Source organism: Mytilus trossulus, chromosome 12 (genome assembly GCF_036588685.1).
Source record: "Mytilus trossulus isolate FHL-02 chromosome 12, PNRI_Mtr1.1.1.hap1, whole genome shotgun sequence".
In the NCBI taxonomy this organism is placed as follows: domain Eukaryota; kingdom Metazoa; phylum Mollusca; class Bivalvia; order Mytilida; family Mytilidae; genus Mytilus; species Mytilus trossulus.
This window is the reverse complement of record NC_086384.1, coordinates 52,644,651-52,660,657: the sequence shown is the minus strand read 5'-3', so window position 1 is coordinate 52,660,657 and position 16,007 is coordinate 52,644,651. Positions and strand designations below refer to the sequence as shown.

The window sequence follows — 16,007 nt, the reverse complement described above, 5'->3', positions numbered from 1 at the left end:
GCCGCCAGATCACTATCCCTATGTTGAGCTTTCTGCAACAAAATTGCAGATTCCACAAAACCTACACAATAATTGATGCTGTTGTCATGGCTGTAGCAATCGCTGAAAAAGTAATCCCTGTGTCTGGCTTTCAATGACTTTTGTACATGTGGCAGGTGAGAAAAATATGAATAAAACAACAATAACGCTGATCTTTTAATATCACTGTGGGTAGGGAGATACAGGTGGATTATTGCAGTTACAATCAACAGTTTAATTTTCTCATACGAATTAGTTTTGGATTAATTCCAAGTTTAATTGATCTCATTGCCATAGCTCTGTTAAAATGTCGCTGAGTTTTCACTTCCGATGAATCATCAAAATTGGCTTCAATAGAAGTAATTACCCCAAATAGTACCCCTAAAACCAGCAGCAAAATAATAAACAATGTATATTGTGTAACAGAAGGACTAGGAGTTCCTTCCATTTCTCGTAAATTAGCAATAGCAGGTTGAAATCCTGGATTTAGGTCTATCGCATGCCTGAAATGCAAAGCTGCCTCCTGATTATGTCCATAGGCTTTCAATATTTCGCCTAGTGTAAAATGTTGAAGCCATGAGTTTTGATTGGTTGGCTGCATAACAAGAGAACGTCTAGTTAGAAATATAGCATCGTCTAAATACTGTAGATTAAACAGAACTCTTGCTAGATTTAAGAGAACTTCTGCATTGTTTGGTAAAATGGACAAAGCTTTTCTGAAACATTCAATAGATTCCTGTGTGTTGCCTTTTATTCTCCAGAAATTACCAATTTGGTTGTAAACTGATACAGAGTTTGGTTTCTGAAAAATATACACACAAATAAATTGTCTCCCTTGTATTAACCAGTAAAACTCTTACATTTTTTAACGTAAAGTATAATATTGTTAATTGGTATGCAGTTGTACAAGCATTGGCACATCTCCTTTCCATGGAGATTATTTGGCTCCCTTAATCATGTATCTGTATTATGTATCTGTATCTGTATATATAATCACACCTCTTTTATGGGAGATCAGTGATTTCTCACTAAAAGCATAAATCTTGTATTATGACAAAAGTCAGTCAAGATAACTCATAATGATTCATTGTTGATTTACAACAACCAGGAAATACAAGGTATGGTAAAAGGAGCTTTAGTTTGACAGGGCTCGACATTACCGCTTGTCCGATTGTCCGGGACAAGTGGAAATAGGTGTCGGGCAAGTAGATTCATCATACTACTTGTCCGATGGGACAAGTGAAAAAATCGATATCAGATATTAATAGATCAAATTCAAGACTTATACATTCCTAAAAATATGAATGATTGTTTTATTGATCATACAAAATGAAATAAATATTCATTGATTGAACCAGAAACATATAAAATTGTATAATATGTCTCTGATTGAACGTATTTGAACATGCTGGCAGCCATTGACCAGGGGAAAATAAGTAAGGGGAAGGAAACCAGTGTAACTGTTTCTTTTTAGTATAAGCCTCTTGAATTAGGAGCACCTCCATATGCATGATATGGAGTTTTACCTTAACTTTTAAATTTTAAATTAAAAGTTTGTATCATTTGATTTTTCTTTTAGGCATAACATAAATTAAAAAAGGTTTTATTTAATAAGATCTTTATGTTAAAATAATAAGTTAAGATGTAAAAATTAAATAAAATCTAAAAAGGCAGATTTTTTACTAAAATGTTTTATATACTTCATGATCATATATCAATGTATGTAAAAATCAAGATAAATTGTAAAATCTTGTTTGGCACCATCAATAAATAAAAAGGGTTTATTTGTAAACAAGGTGTCAGGTGTATTTGGTTTAAACCATACCACTACTTCAGAATGAATATAGATCCATGAATAGGAGAACCTAGTGGTATAAGAAGAAATATGATTTAATGATTGACACATGATAGTGACTATGAGTCAGAGAGCTCAGTCTTGCAAATAAGCCTTCAGTCTGAAATAATATAATGAATTTTGATGTGGCCTTCATATAACATAACAAAATGCTCCCTTTATTAATCTTTATTAGGTACAATCAAAGGGCAAGTGTTATTATTGCATATACCATGTTTAATCAATATGGAGGATTTTCAATTATAAATTCGGACAAGTGAGTTGAGAGTTCGGACAAGTTGATTTTCTTGCAACTTGTCCGAAGGGACAAGTGAGAAAAAATGATAATGTAGAGGCCTGTTTGATGCTGCACATCGATCTAGCCCTCAGTGTTCTAAGTTATTGTTTGCTTTTATTTCAATTATTGGAAATAGCTTTTGCCTCTGTGTCAGTTAAACTAAATATGCTTGAACTTCTTTTCTTTTTTAGCTTGCTGGCTTTGATTTATGCATGTTGCTGAGCTATTTTATTATGCATGTGTTTTATGATGTTTATTCTGTCAAATGTGCTTATAACCATTGGTTTTCCCAGTTTGAATGGTCTTACACTTGTCTAGTAATTTTTGAGGACCATTATACATGCTATACATTGTAGCTTGTTGTTCGGTGTGAGCCAAGTCTCTGTGTTGAAGGCCGTAACTTGACCTATAGATAATAGTTTACTTTTATAAATTGTTACTTGGATGTAGAGTTGTCTCATTGGCACTCATACCACATCTTCCTACATTGTATATCTATTATAAGTTTGTTATTGGTTTTAAAATATTTAGTCAGTTCAAAGCTCTACAGAGCTCGTGTTCACTGTGTTAATTTAAACATATATCATGCCGAGCTCTAAAGAAAATTAACTTACTAAATACTTACTAGAAAACCCCAGCTATAAAGGGCCTGCCAACAGCCTTATTTATAACAAAACAAATAACACACATGATCCCCCCCTTTTTGGGAAAAAATTTGGTTGCTTATAAAGGGAATCATTGAAGCGTGACTGGAGCCCCTCTAAGGTCAGTCAGTGGGCCCCCACTTATGAAAATTTCTGGATCCGCCACTGAAATGCTATCCCATATGCAATATTCATGTTAATGTTTAAACATGTAAAACTGAGTTATTACAGGATTCTCAGGATTTTTTTTTAACTTTAAACTAATATTCAGTCAAGTATATTTGTTATGCATTTATAAACTAACCTCTTTTAAATTTTTCTTTAACTTTTCCTCCAAAGTATTCATATCTACTTCTGAATTTCTACTTCCCTTCTTTTTAAATATAAGGGCAACTTCTGGTTCTGGGATATGGCTATGATCATTCCGATTGGCTATACCACGTAAATGATCGTACTGTGTTGTATTGACAGGTTTACCGCAGGTTATTGAAGGTTTCTGTTTCTCTTTTGGCTGGTCTTTTAATTTCCTGTAAGTATAACATTTTATCAGGTCACAAATTATATTTTCAAATCAAGCAGTGCTCTTCATAGACAATATATTGATGTATTAATGGATTAATACAGGTTTAATACATGTACCGTACATGTATGTTAATATTAATAAATCTGTATTGTTATATTTTAAAATCTTTAAAACTGGTTACTGTATGTGGATTCATTATTATCATGATTATCCGTTGGATACCAATTTTCGTGGATTTTGTTGATATCTGTAGGTTAACCATGAAATTAAATATACAACGAATAGCAAATTTTCTACATGCTTGTACATGTTGTATGCAGACTTTGGCAAAACCAGGAAATAGAATATCCATGAATATGCAAGTTTTCCTTGATCCATGAAAATCAGTACCAACAAAAATATATGAATACACAAATGGTCATTACTGAGTGTACTGGCTGGTCAATCATGTCAATATCACATATGAGATTTTGACTAGCCTACATACAATGAACATATAGCTACATGTATACACAACATTAACTTGTAAACTACATTGTATGTAAAAGTTTCAAATTCAATGAACCAGAATGAGAGTGTGGGGATATATAATCTCCATTTGCCTGCCAAATATAAATGACAAACCATTTGCAGTTCATCATGTTCATCTTAATACTGACCTAATCACAAACTAATACATGTAAACTAAGCAAACATTTCAAAGTCAATAGACCATGATTTAAGGGTAAGGAGAAAATATAAAATATACTTCCTGGAAATGAGATGTGCTAATGCTTATACTGTATACCAATTATCATTGACCTATATAATTATCATTGACCTATATTATTACTAACAGTTCCTCTTAAAATGACCTAATCACAATACTTGAAAACTAAGGAAAAGTTTCAAAGTCAATAGACCATGAATGAGGGGGTGGGCCAAATAATCTCCATAGAAATGAAATGTGCCAATGTTAATACAACTGAATCCCAAATGTCATAGACCTACGACTAGACCTAATCACAAATTAAGACATCAAGGAAACATACCACGGAAAAACTTCCTGCAGGAACATTAAATGTACATGTATATATTGTACATGTTTATTACTCTGGAAATTTGCACACTTCATTCAAGATCTAGAACATTTTTTACCGCTATTCAAAAAATCCAAGACAGTGTTAGAAACCAGAGCCATCTTATAATTGAAAATTTTGAGGGAGACGAACCAAAAATTTATTGAAACCCCCCCCTTAATTTGTTTAATCCTCTTCGATCTAATCATCTTACCCGTTTACACATTGTTACACTGGACCAAAGATCAATCTTTTTTCTCAGTGTAAATGGGGTCTTAAACAAACTCAATTTTTTGGCAGTCGTATAACTGCCATGACCTCCATAGCCTAGGATGTATCAGCCATTTCTTGAAAAGATGTAACCATGGTAACAGCCATAGGACAAATTTTGTCAATACTTTGTATATACATGTAGATTCATGTAGATAAGTGTACAGCGACCCTTTTTTTTGGCAGAAATAAAATAAATTCAATTCATATTGAGTATGTCTTTGCAAATGGTAAGTATCACTTGTAAACATTTTATGAATTAATCATTTTTTATGTTTTAACTTTTTATACAATTTGAATTTGTGCATTAATTTTCTCTTATAATATGCAATATTTCTATTACTTTTTAAAATGGATGTTTGATATCTTGCTCTAAACAAACTGATAAAAAATGTAACAGACAAGAAGAACATGAAGAATGAACATGATGAATATCTAAATGGAAATTAATTTCTGCCATCGTTAAAATTAGTAGTCTAAAAATTTTAAAAACTTCATAGAAATAAGGCAATTTTGGAAGAAAATTATTATTCTATTCTATTACAAATGTATTAATTATAACAATTTCTAATATTGAAATTCTGAAAAACTTGTATAATTTGTGATTTATTGAATAAACAACTTGATCCTCAAACAAAATAAAAGATTATTTCTTTGATAAACAATATAAGTTATAATTGTGCTTTTGTGAAGAAATTGTAAAGGAAATACAAATGCCGAAATGGAGATCGCTATCAAAACACAGCACCAAAGCGGACTACAAGCAGACACAAACATACAGCTGTGTGGTATTTTTTTTATAACAAACCTCTAAGGGGTTCCGATCCCGGATCCCGCTTACTGTTTTGTCAGATTCACGAATCCCGCTTACACTATGTGCGTAAACAATTCTCAATTTTTTGTCGTTTCCCGGGTCATGCTAGACCTCATTTCCCATTTTCACAACACAATAATTTGATTTTCACGTGTCACACTTACAAAAAATTGGCAATCCTGCATCATGCTGAGACCCCAATGAGACCCACCTCTAACAATGGAATATTATAAATACTTAAAAAGTATTGACAATCATGATTGACAATAAGTTAACATGCCTTTGCAAGGGACATTGTATTGACTAGACGTCCAATGGATGGTGTTACATCTCGAAAGTATTCAAATAGGTTAAAAGGGTATTAAAGCACATGCAATGTACAGTAAATACTCATTCAAACAGATGAACAGTAGTAGATTTAAAGAGCACATACATTCCTCTTGCCCTTAAAACCCCCCAAGATATTTAGAAAAGCTGGCATGTATGTTGATGCAATGTTGATGCAATGAAAAATCTTCGAAACAATTATGTCAAGTAAACAATGTCAAGTTGACCCACATAGTGACATACTTACTCCTTCTGGTCTTGTTTCATCTTCTCATCATTTTTATTTTGTTCACATTTAGAGCACTTCTTTCGTTTCTCTATCTTCCACTCGCCATTTTCATATACTTTATCTGTAAGAATATTCATTAAATCATCCTGATTTTGTGAGTCCGACACTTCATCTGAAGCTTGCACTACCTTTCCTTCATCAACGTTTAGCTTCCAGTGATTTGATCCGACCCGCGTGTTACTGTTGACTAAGTGCATAGAAATAATGTACAAGGCCATGTAAGAAATGCCTGGCAAATCTGCTGTCATTTTCACGTTTATTTACAAACCAATTTAACTTGCTTTGACAAACATAAGTGACATTTCCCTCGTTTTATCGATCATAAATTTATGTTGACAATATGGTGCTAAGATTATTTATCGTATGACGTACTGAAGAGCCTAGAGATTTCCGATGTAGGGCGTGACTAAATGTGGAATCCACGTCGGAAAGTTTGTCACCCGCTAAATCCGAAATGCAGTCATATGCCGTTTTTAACGTGTATTAATATTAATAAGATAAGAAATGATTCCAAATCAGTTTTAACTTCCTTCGAAGATTCTTTTATCTTGTAAACTTTCTTAAAATTGTAGACAATAAACAATATAGAAAATATTTTATTGGCACAAACGCATCGGTTACAACAGAGACATATAAATATCATATGTCTCTGGTTACAATAAAGGCAGTGTCTGCGCGTACCCGCATCCGGGTACGAATAGTCAAATAGACCACTTTCGAGTTCATCCGTCACCGGCAAAAACTTGTCAATTATACACGCCTTTATGACGTCATTTACCAGATAGAGGGGCTCGCCTGTATCCCTGCACTATTTACGTTCATCAAGCGTCTTAGTGATCGTCTTTGTGCAGGATAAACTAGGAATAATGGTTGCTCTGTAGGTACTTACTGACAATTCCCTAATGACAGTAGTGTTGATTGTCAATTTTGAGAATTCAATTTGCCGAATAATTCGTACAATATAGAAGTATAGTTTTCCAACCACTCGCTCAACATTGGAAGGGAAGTGACGACGCCCCTAAACGCACAAATGACGATGATGAAGGCGCGTATAATTGACAAGTTTTTTCCGGTGACGGATGAACTCGAAAGTGGTCTATTGCCGTTCTAGGCTGCGCGTACCGGTAAAATGCCATTGGATCGGGTATAAAACGTGAAATATCTACGGCAATTATCGATAGAATGGGGATATCGTGTAGAACGAGTGAAAAGTATGAAAAATAATATTTTCAAATTGTATTTATTAAATAATGATACATAGTAATCATTGCAAAATTAAATGCACAATGATGGAAAACAGTCCCTGTAAAAGAAAAACATGATAGAAATTAATACTATTATAAAATTTTAATGCAAATTTAAAGAATATTTTTTTTATAAATTAAAAATATACCCATATGATATTTTAAAATAGTCTTTAAGTAAAATATAAAACAGAAACTAAAATTTTGAAATATATAAAACTACTAAAATTAAAGCATGAGTTTTATTAAAATTTAAATTTAAAGAAGCAAGTAATAATGAATAATGAAACGTGAACGTAGGCTGGCAACATTTGAAATGTGCAGCCCGGGGTTGAAATCTGTGCCAAAACAATCATATGTTACAAATCTTAATTAGTGACATGAATCTATTGTAATTGGTTTAAATTGATATTATAACTTGCTTCCTTAATTTTTATAAACTCCAGCTTTAATTTTAGTAGTTTTATTTTACTTTTGTTTCTTTTCAGGGACTGTGCAGTTTAATTTTCCATCATTGTGCTTTTAATTTTAAATAATAAATATAATTTGAAAATATTATTTTTTCATATTCTTCACTCGTTCTACACGAAATTCCCATACTATCAATAATTTTCGTACATATTTCACGTTTCATTCCCGATTCGATGGCATTTTATTAGAAAACCGGATGTGGGTACGCGCAGCCTAGAACGGCAATTTGACTATTCGTACCCGCATGCGGGTACGCGCAGACACTGCCTACAATAAATGGTAATGACCGAATGAATAAACAATTTACAATACATGGTAGTAAAATACTAACGATTGTATATATATGTGAATAAAAAACTAAATGTATAATGAAAATCTATTACAATAGATTACTTCTTGCATGTAAACAATTTGTTACCGGAAAGAGGAGGATAATTTTAGTGCCGTATTAAAGATGTATTATTAAGTCTGAGTATTAAGTATAAGATTTAATTTATTTGTATTGCACAATGTGGTTATATTTTTTCCTGTAATTTTGAACATTTTTAATTCAAAAGTCTCTAATACTGGAGTATGTAACAGCATGTGCGGTTCTATTTCAATTTCGCCATTTTTACATATTTCACTGATCTGGGACAATACCCCTAATGCGCCTTGAAATGAGGAAGACAAAAGTCACGTGTAAACAAAAAATCTCTGTGTAGTGATATTTGACACGCGACATTTCTATGATAAACAAATGACTGAGCTGAACCATTAGTGTTAATTTAGAAAGTAAGGGAACACAGAATAAATGTGTAAAAACCATGGAGCTATGAAATGTGTTCAATTATTAAAATTTCAAAGAACTTATTGTGTTAAAATTGGGATTTTTTACCATGAGGAGCCACATCGCAAAAGGATACTCGGGGTTTGCTAAATTACGGAAAAATGAATCACACTTCGTACCCCGAAAATTTAACCACATATGTAAAAATGTCTCAGCTTCGAAACAAGCCATCATACATGTATACAAGTTTACGATATTGGCTGAGCAACAGAAGAAAACGTTACCATAACGGCCTATGGAAAAACAATTGCGCATATTGCCCTATCTCTGGGCACTTTTAAATATCTTCCTCTTTCAATGGCAATTAATTAAGGTTATGAGCACTAACTCTTAATTAACACAATGATGGTCGATTTGATCTATTTCTTAAAGCATCAACATAACCTGCCCGTTCACTCATTTTGTAAATAATACCTTTGATTTTTATTATAATTGTAACTTATTAATGTAACCATAGCCAGTGCCTATATTGTTAACCTCGACTTATACCCGGGGTTGGCAATATTTTTTGGGGGTAAAAATCTGCTCTATAACCCTCTCAGCTTTGTGTATATTGGCCTATCACTAGTGTTTCTCCATAAACTGACCTAATCACAAATTACTACATGTAGTTGTGCAATGTTTGCTAATTTTTTATCCGTGCCGTGTGACTCACACCAACTAGACTCTTTGCCGGGTAAATTTCTTTGGACTGATGAAGCAATTGCTTCATACACAGAAAAAATGTTTGCAGATTTTATATCTAAAAGCTTCAATGACAGTGACTCGATGACCGAGTCATTTAATTCAATTTTACTAGACTGTGCTAAAAAATCAGAGTCATGTTTCTTGAACGATTCATATATCTGTTTCTCGACATTTCCTCCACGCAAATCTTTTTTTCATAACGTTGAGGTCTGTATTTCTGCACTATTCAAATTAGTAAAGGGAAAGGAACATTGCATTGCAAGCAAGTGTAGAAATAAGCCAAGACTACATCATATATCTATATCAACAATTAACTTAGATTGGTTCCAGATTACCAGTACAAAGGTCAATTAAAATACTTCTAGTTGGTTGGTTGTTGTTGGTTGCTTAACGTCCAGTGGCAAATATTTTATGCATATTAAGGACGAGAACAAGTTCACAATAAATACTATAGGTAGGTCTTGAAATGATAGAGGCCATCTGGGATGATGGTCGGGGAAATTTGGACTTTCACTAGAAAATGAGGGTATATTGGAAAGGGACAGAAATTTTGCCTTGCTACAGGCCACCTACGGACCCTTCAAAGAGTTGTTGCAAGGGTTCTTAATTAACGTGCAAAGAGCGTTAAAAAATACTTCTAGTCTAGGTATATATAAAATAAGGTAAACATGAGATTATGACAATTGAATTGCCTAAACTCCGGACCAAACTCAGAATAACTTGAAGCCGATTAAAGTATCTCATGTATAACTACAAAGCATTCGTTGTTTATCCCAGATTCACCTGTTATAAACGTAAAGGATTTGTATATAACTTTTTTTTTTTATTAAAACAAAAATCTCATAGAAAATACAAAATGAAAAAAAAACCAAAGGCAAGAAATAAATATTCACAGATAAACAAAAACATATATGTAACTGTGCAACAAAGAATGATCGGAGCAGAGTTTGAATGAACGTTTTAGTATCTGTTCCGAATGAATCCAACAAGGCTTCTAACAAAATCCATCAGCTTTGGCTTATTCACTGGTTTTGTCTCATCTACAAAATAAATATAGAAAATAAGTATTAAATAAACTCATATAGATACCAGGAATAAATTTAGTATACTAGTATACGCCAGACGCGCGTTTCGTCTACAAAAGACTCATCAGTAGCTCTCATCAGTGACGCTCGAATCCAAAAAAGTTTAAAAGGCCAAATAAAGTACGAATATAGTCATCCGTTTTCTTAATCATCACAAAACTAGCTAAACATGTTTAAAATATGTTTCGTCAGGAACATATATACAGCTGTTCCTAGGTTGCGCATAAAAATAGCGATAACTGACAGCGATGTTGTCAAAAATGTTGTACAAAGTATATTTCGAAAATACGATTTAAAATACTGCATGTCACAGCTTTGTATATACATGTATATCTTACCTGTAATTATTTTCTCTTTGAATTCCATTGATTTAAGTTTTTCGTTTAGCTCTTTTACTCCAGGTACGCCTGTTTTCACCTTTTCTTCCACTGCAGATTTTTTAGCTTTCAGTTCTTTTTTCTCCTTTGCTACCTTGCCATTATGTTCCTCTATTTCAATTAAAGGTTTTTCGCGAAAAGATGTATGCTCTCCATTGACTTTTTTGTCGTTTGTTTCTGGTTTATTTTCTTTAAAATCATTTTGATCAATTTTCTGTTTCTGCTTAAATTGTTTAGAGTCCGATATATTTCCCCCCTGTGATGATTTTTTTTCATCTTTTCTTTTCTGTTTTGACTCGTATTCGTCTAACTTAGATACACATTTTTCATACTTCTTCTGGTTCTAAGCTTTCTTTTTTTCCATCTTTCTTTTCTTTTTAATTTCCTTTACTTCTCGTGTTTTTTCCTCCATAGATACCTGAGCCTCTATTTTCATTTTCTTTTTTGATTCATTTTCTTCTAGTTTTCTTTTCCTTTCAGTCTCTCGGGCTTCGATTTTTCGTTTCCTCTTCGTTTCTTTTTCTTTCAGTTTTCTTTTCTTCTCAGATTCCTTTGCTTCCATTTTTGCTGTTTTCTTTGCTGCTTTGAAGAGATCTTTGATACCAACCTTGCAACCATTGGCTTTTTCAGCAGATACATTTTTGTTTTCTGTTTCATTTATTTCCAGTTTGTCTTCTGTCAACTGAAATCAATAACGGTACAAGTGTTCGATCACTTATATGCTACTAACCAATCTAATTAAAATATAGACCTCGAATTTCGTTACACTAGTACTACGTTAATTACTACATACAATGAGTATAACCGATAGTATAACGAAATCAGAGATCTATATTGTAATTAGACTGTGTTACTATATAGCTTAATGCAGTATCAAGCATAATGCAACTTAAAAAAACGTTTTTATGATAGACTACTAAAATGTAACAACTAAATCCTAAACAGTTGTTATTAATTTGACTTTATTCAATTAATGAATGATGGAAGATACACATGCATATAAAAACTAGAATAACATCAAAATGTTTGCATGATAGCACAACAATATGTGTAATAATGTTCTTAAGCATGAGCATAGACTGAACACTTCTACAGTATTTTGAGTGTTACAGCTCTTAGGTAGTCTCTATTGAGTCCACAAAACTTATTGGACCGAGGCCGCTTTAGACTCATTTTTGACAGTTTTATATTATTCTGTAATGAAGATTGCCCTGTTTGTTGCTTCATATAAATAAGAAGCTGTTATATGTTTGCATATGCGAGAACTATCAGAGAAAAAATATATGTGAAACAAAATATGAGGCACTACAATGACTTCAATAACGAGTAACACATTTGTTTTTTTTCGTTCAATTTTGGGATTGGTGTCTCAGTGACCTTTATCATCCATCTTATCAACATATTACATACCTGTAAAGCTCCCAGTCCATTGCTGTCTCCGTTTTCAAATAAATTGATCAGGGATTTGTCTCCTGAAAAAATAAAACTAAATGTATATAAAGAAAAAATGATTCTATAATATTTTTAAACAAGAATGTAACCTCAGTACACGAATGCCCCACTCGCACTTTCCTTTTCTATGTTCAGTGGACCGTGACATTGGCATAAAAACTCAAATTTGGCATTAAAATAAGAAAGATCATATCATAGGGAACATGTGTACTAAGTTTGAAGTTGATTGGACTTCAACTTCATCAAAAACTACCTTGACCAAAAACTTTAACCTGAAGCGGGACAGACGGACAGACGAACGGACGCACAGACAAGAAAACATAATGCCCCTCTACTACCGTAGGTGGGGCATAAAAAACATACAGGAGAGTTAACAAACGATATTCTTACAGCTCTTCTATTAAAGCATGCAAAGTAAACCTTTGATCAACGTGTTTGCTATGTTTGCTTGGATGTGTGCAAACAATGGGTAGGATGAGTTTCAGTCTGTTTTATATATACTGAGATTTGATTAGACAATAACAATTGACATGCAATGAAGTTAATATTTATTGTCCAATCAAATTCCAGTCTAAAGGAAACAGACTACCTACCTTTTTTTACAAAGATCCAAACAAAAATAGCAAGCAAGTTGATCAAAGGTTTGTTTTGTATGCTTGAGTAAAAGGGCGGTAAAGGTAAACGAAAAAATAATATGGCTGATTGGGGAAAATCAAGATGAAAAATTCGGTACATGTTAAAATTGAAACTAAAATTGTCACTTATAAGTAATAGCATACAATTCGATATTCACAAAAAAAATAATGTTTTTTACGTATTCATCAAATTGTTTAGATAATGATTGTTATTCCTGTTGTTTACTCTACTGATCTGTATTACATAAACTGTTGTTGGTTTTTTCTCTATAACTTACTGGTAGCATTTTGACTGAAGTCATGCTCCACGCCATCATTTTGGAATATAAAATCCTTTTGAAGCAAATGTGTATCATCCCCTGCTCCATGTTCCATCTCAGGTATGTGGAATGATTCAGTATGTTCTCTTAAAGTCTTTTCTTCGTCTGCTCTTTCTCCGGCAGCTGACTTCTGTTGAATTGTTTCTTCTTAATATGAAAGAGGATATATATGAAATGATTTTAAATGTAAAAGAAACACAAGCAGTACATGATAGAAGAGGGTCAAAAGATCCCAGAGGGATAGTCAAACTCATAGACTGAAAATAAACTGACATCGCCATGGCTAAAAATAAAAAGACAAACAGACAAATAAAAGTACATGTAGAAGACACAACATAGAAAACTAAAGACTAAGCAAAATAAAATAACACTATTCTTTTAATTAGAAATTATAATTTTATTGTTATTCATATACTGCCTTTCCGATGTGTTGTTTTACCATGGTTTTGTTGGGTTGTGTCTCTAAATGAAATGAATATATTTTGTCACTTTTTGTATCTTTCGACTCCTGTTTTTATAAAAAGATACTTTTGAGTAATGGGAGAAAAGCAGTATTACAAGCCTCAAAGCAAAAACCCAAAAAACAGAACAACATTCTGAAATGAAACAACAGCAACAATTATTATTATTCATAATACACTTTCAACTGGTCATTCATGCATCTTAATACATGTAAGTTGCTATCAAATAGAAGGAATATGGTGTGCTATTTCGTGACACAAAATTACCATAATTATGCACATAATGAATAAGCAATGGATTATTGTCTTTATTGCCGCTTTAAATTTAAAAATCCCGTTGTTAACACAACCACAAATATCAATAATGAATTGATGTGTACATACCAACTGAAGTATCTGGTACCTTTTCGTCTGTTTTCTTGCCTTTAGTCAAATTCACTCCCTCGACTTGCTCTTCGTCTGTTCAAATTTTTGACATAACAATTATAAGTTTAAGATATATCTACTTATATGTGAGTCTATGGATTTTTTTTCGGACAAACCTTATTTTTCCGCCTTTGACTAAAAACAATCATTTTTTTAGCGATAAGTTGAAAACATTTTTTTCTTTCAATTTTAGCATAACATATAGTTGCAGCTGAGGGTAAAAAACTTTTTTTTTTCTCAGGGTCAAAAACAAATGATTTTTTTCTCCAAAAACTGGAAACAAACTTTTTTTCCAAAAAAATCACCAGAAATCAAATGGTTACTTCCTAAGTAACTGAGGTCTTTTAAGATGCTGAAATCAGCAGCTTATTAACGACAAAGACTCTTTACATTCATGTCCTCTGTATATTTACTTAGCTCACCTGTCGTATCTCCTGATGAACTGTCCTCTTGGGAATTTGGATAATTATCTCTCACGCTTTCCATTCTATTCCAAAATTCTAATTCCTGAACGGACTTTGCATTTTCTTTAAAATCCATAATAAGCTGCTTTTTGGCATCCTCTAACTGCTGAAACGGATTATCTACGTCACCCATAGCTACATTAAAGGTTTAACACGTGTGAATTGAATTAAAAGGAGAGGGAAATAAAAAAAAAATGGCAATTAGAACAAGATTCAGTCTCCGTTTTACACTATTGTTTTTGAGTTCCATTTCGGTTATTGGTGGGAAACGTGTAGGCTTTGTACAACGAATGCGCACGCTGGATCACGTATATTTAGCGATGAACAACGTTGAAATCAATTCGTGTGGTTTACCTGTTTTACTTTCTTATTGTCTTCTGATGTAATGCAATTAAATATTGACTGATTTAGCGTTAACAAAATTATTGTATGGAAAATGCTAAAGATCACTAAATTATTGACAGAATAAACAAAAACCAAGTACTATGTAGTTCACAATTATTTTCTAAATTTACATAAAAAGTGTTTCGTAAATTCCCCTTCCCGTCGCATTTATACAAAACCATGACATTGTGATATGTAATGAAAATATTTTTTCAAGAATAGAAAATGTCTAATTTTTAACTTAATACAAAAATTTCATACAGTAAAATCGCGAGAGAAAATCAGTCGGTTTTTCTTACCTTACTCGGATAACTTCTCTCTTTAATTATGTTTTATAAACAAGAATTAAACGCTTTTTCGATTGTCTTCGCTCTGTGGGTATCTCGATGAGGTATCTGTAGTTAACGATTGAACCGTGACGTCGTCATCATTGTTACAGAAATAACGTGACATCCGTTTTTTTTATCCCCACTAAAATCACAATAATCTAATTTACGAATAACTGTACAGTCAGGGGGGGACTGTTGAATGCCTCATGGACTTTCTTTACTAGTTATAGAAAGTGCATGAATGCCTTTGTATTTCAAAATGTAATATTGAAAATAAAAATGCAAGGTTTGCGCCAGTGAGACAGCAACTCAACAACAAAAACACACCGAATACCTACAACATGCAAATATTAATACATTTCATTTAAACAAAATACAGTTGAAGATTGGAACCAGGCAAAATAAACAAAACTGAAAAAAACACTGGCCGATCTTAAAGTACTCGGCGTAGTTATTGAAACTAGTTCAAAACATTGACCGAACAGTGATCGCACGACACTCAGGAAAACAGTAAAACTCTAAATCTGTTATGTTTTGTTTTTCACGAAACAGGAACTACTGTATGATAATTATAAATGTTCAGTCTGACAGAGGATTCTTATTTAAATGATACACACATCCTGAATGTTTTGTGACAAAATATTTCAAATAATATAGTCCAAATTATTTTAAAATACTTTTTAGATTAATGTCAATATCATCAGAATTAGTTGTTTATTTCAACAAAAGAATGGTCATGAATGAATCATAAATAAATAATTGCCCAGA

General features: G+C 32.6%; 2 protein-coding genes across 2 annotated transcripts; both read right to left on the bottom strand.

Moving 5' to 3' along the window:
- Positions 1 to 182: 182 nt before the first annotated feature.
- On the bottom strand, positions 183 to 6,472 carry LOC134692832 (uncharacterized). Its single transcript, XM_063553425.1, has 3 exons — positions 6,034 to 6,472; positions 3,099 to 3,321; positions 183 to 820 (listed from the first exon to the last, which is right to left on the bottom strand). Exons 1-3 carry the CDS (start codon positions 6,321 to 6,323, stop codon positions 245 to 247), a joined length of 1,089 nt encoding a protein of 362 aa, XP_063409495.1. The 5' UTR covers positions 6,324 to 6,472; the 3' UTR covers positions 183 to 244.
- Positions 6,473 to 10,186: 3,714 nt separating this feature from the next.
- LOC134692570 (uncharacterized) lies at positions 10,187 to 15,303 on the bottom strand. The gene is made up of 8 exons (XM_063553028.1): positions 15,210 to 15,303; positions 14,485 to 14,661; positions 14,021 to 14,095; positions 13,134 to 13,322; positions 12,179 to 12,240; positions 11,160 to 11,450; positions 10,730 to 11,078; positions 10,187 to 10,346 (listed from the first exon to the last, which is right to left on the bottom strand). The coding sequence occupies exons 2-8, from the start codon at positions 14,657 to 14,659 to the stop codon at positions 10,267 to 10,269; spliced, it is 1,221 nt and encodes a 406-aa protein (XP_063409098.1). The 5' UTR covers positions 14,660 to 14,661; positions 15,210 to 15,303; the 3' UTR covers positions 10,187 to 10,266.
- Between the last annotated feature and the right edge of the window lie 704 nt (positions 15,304 to 16,007).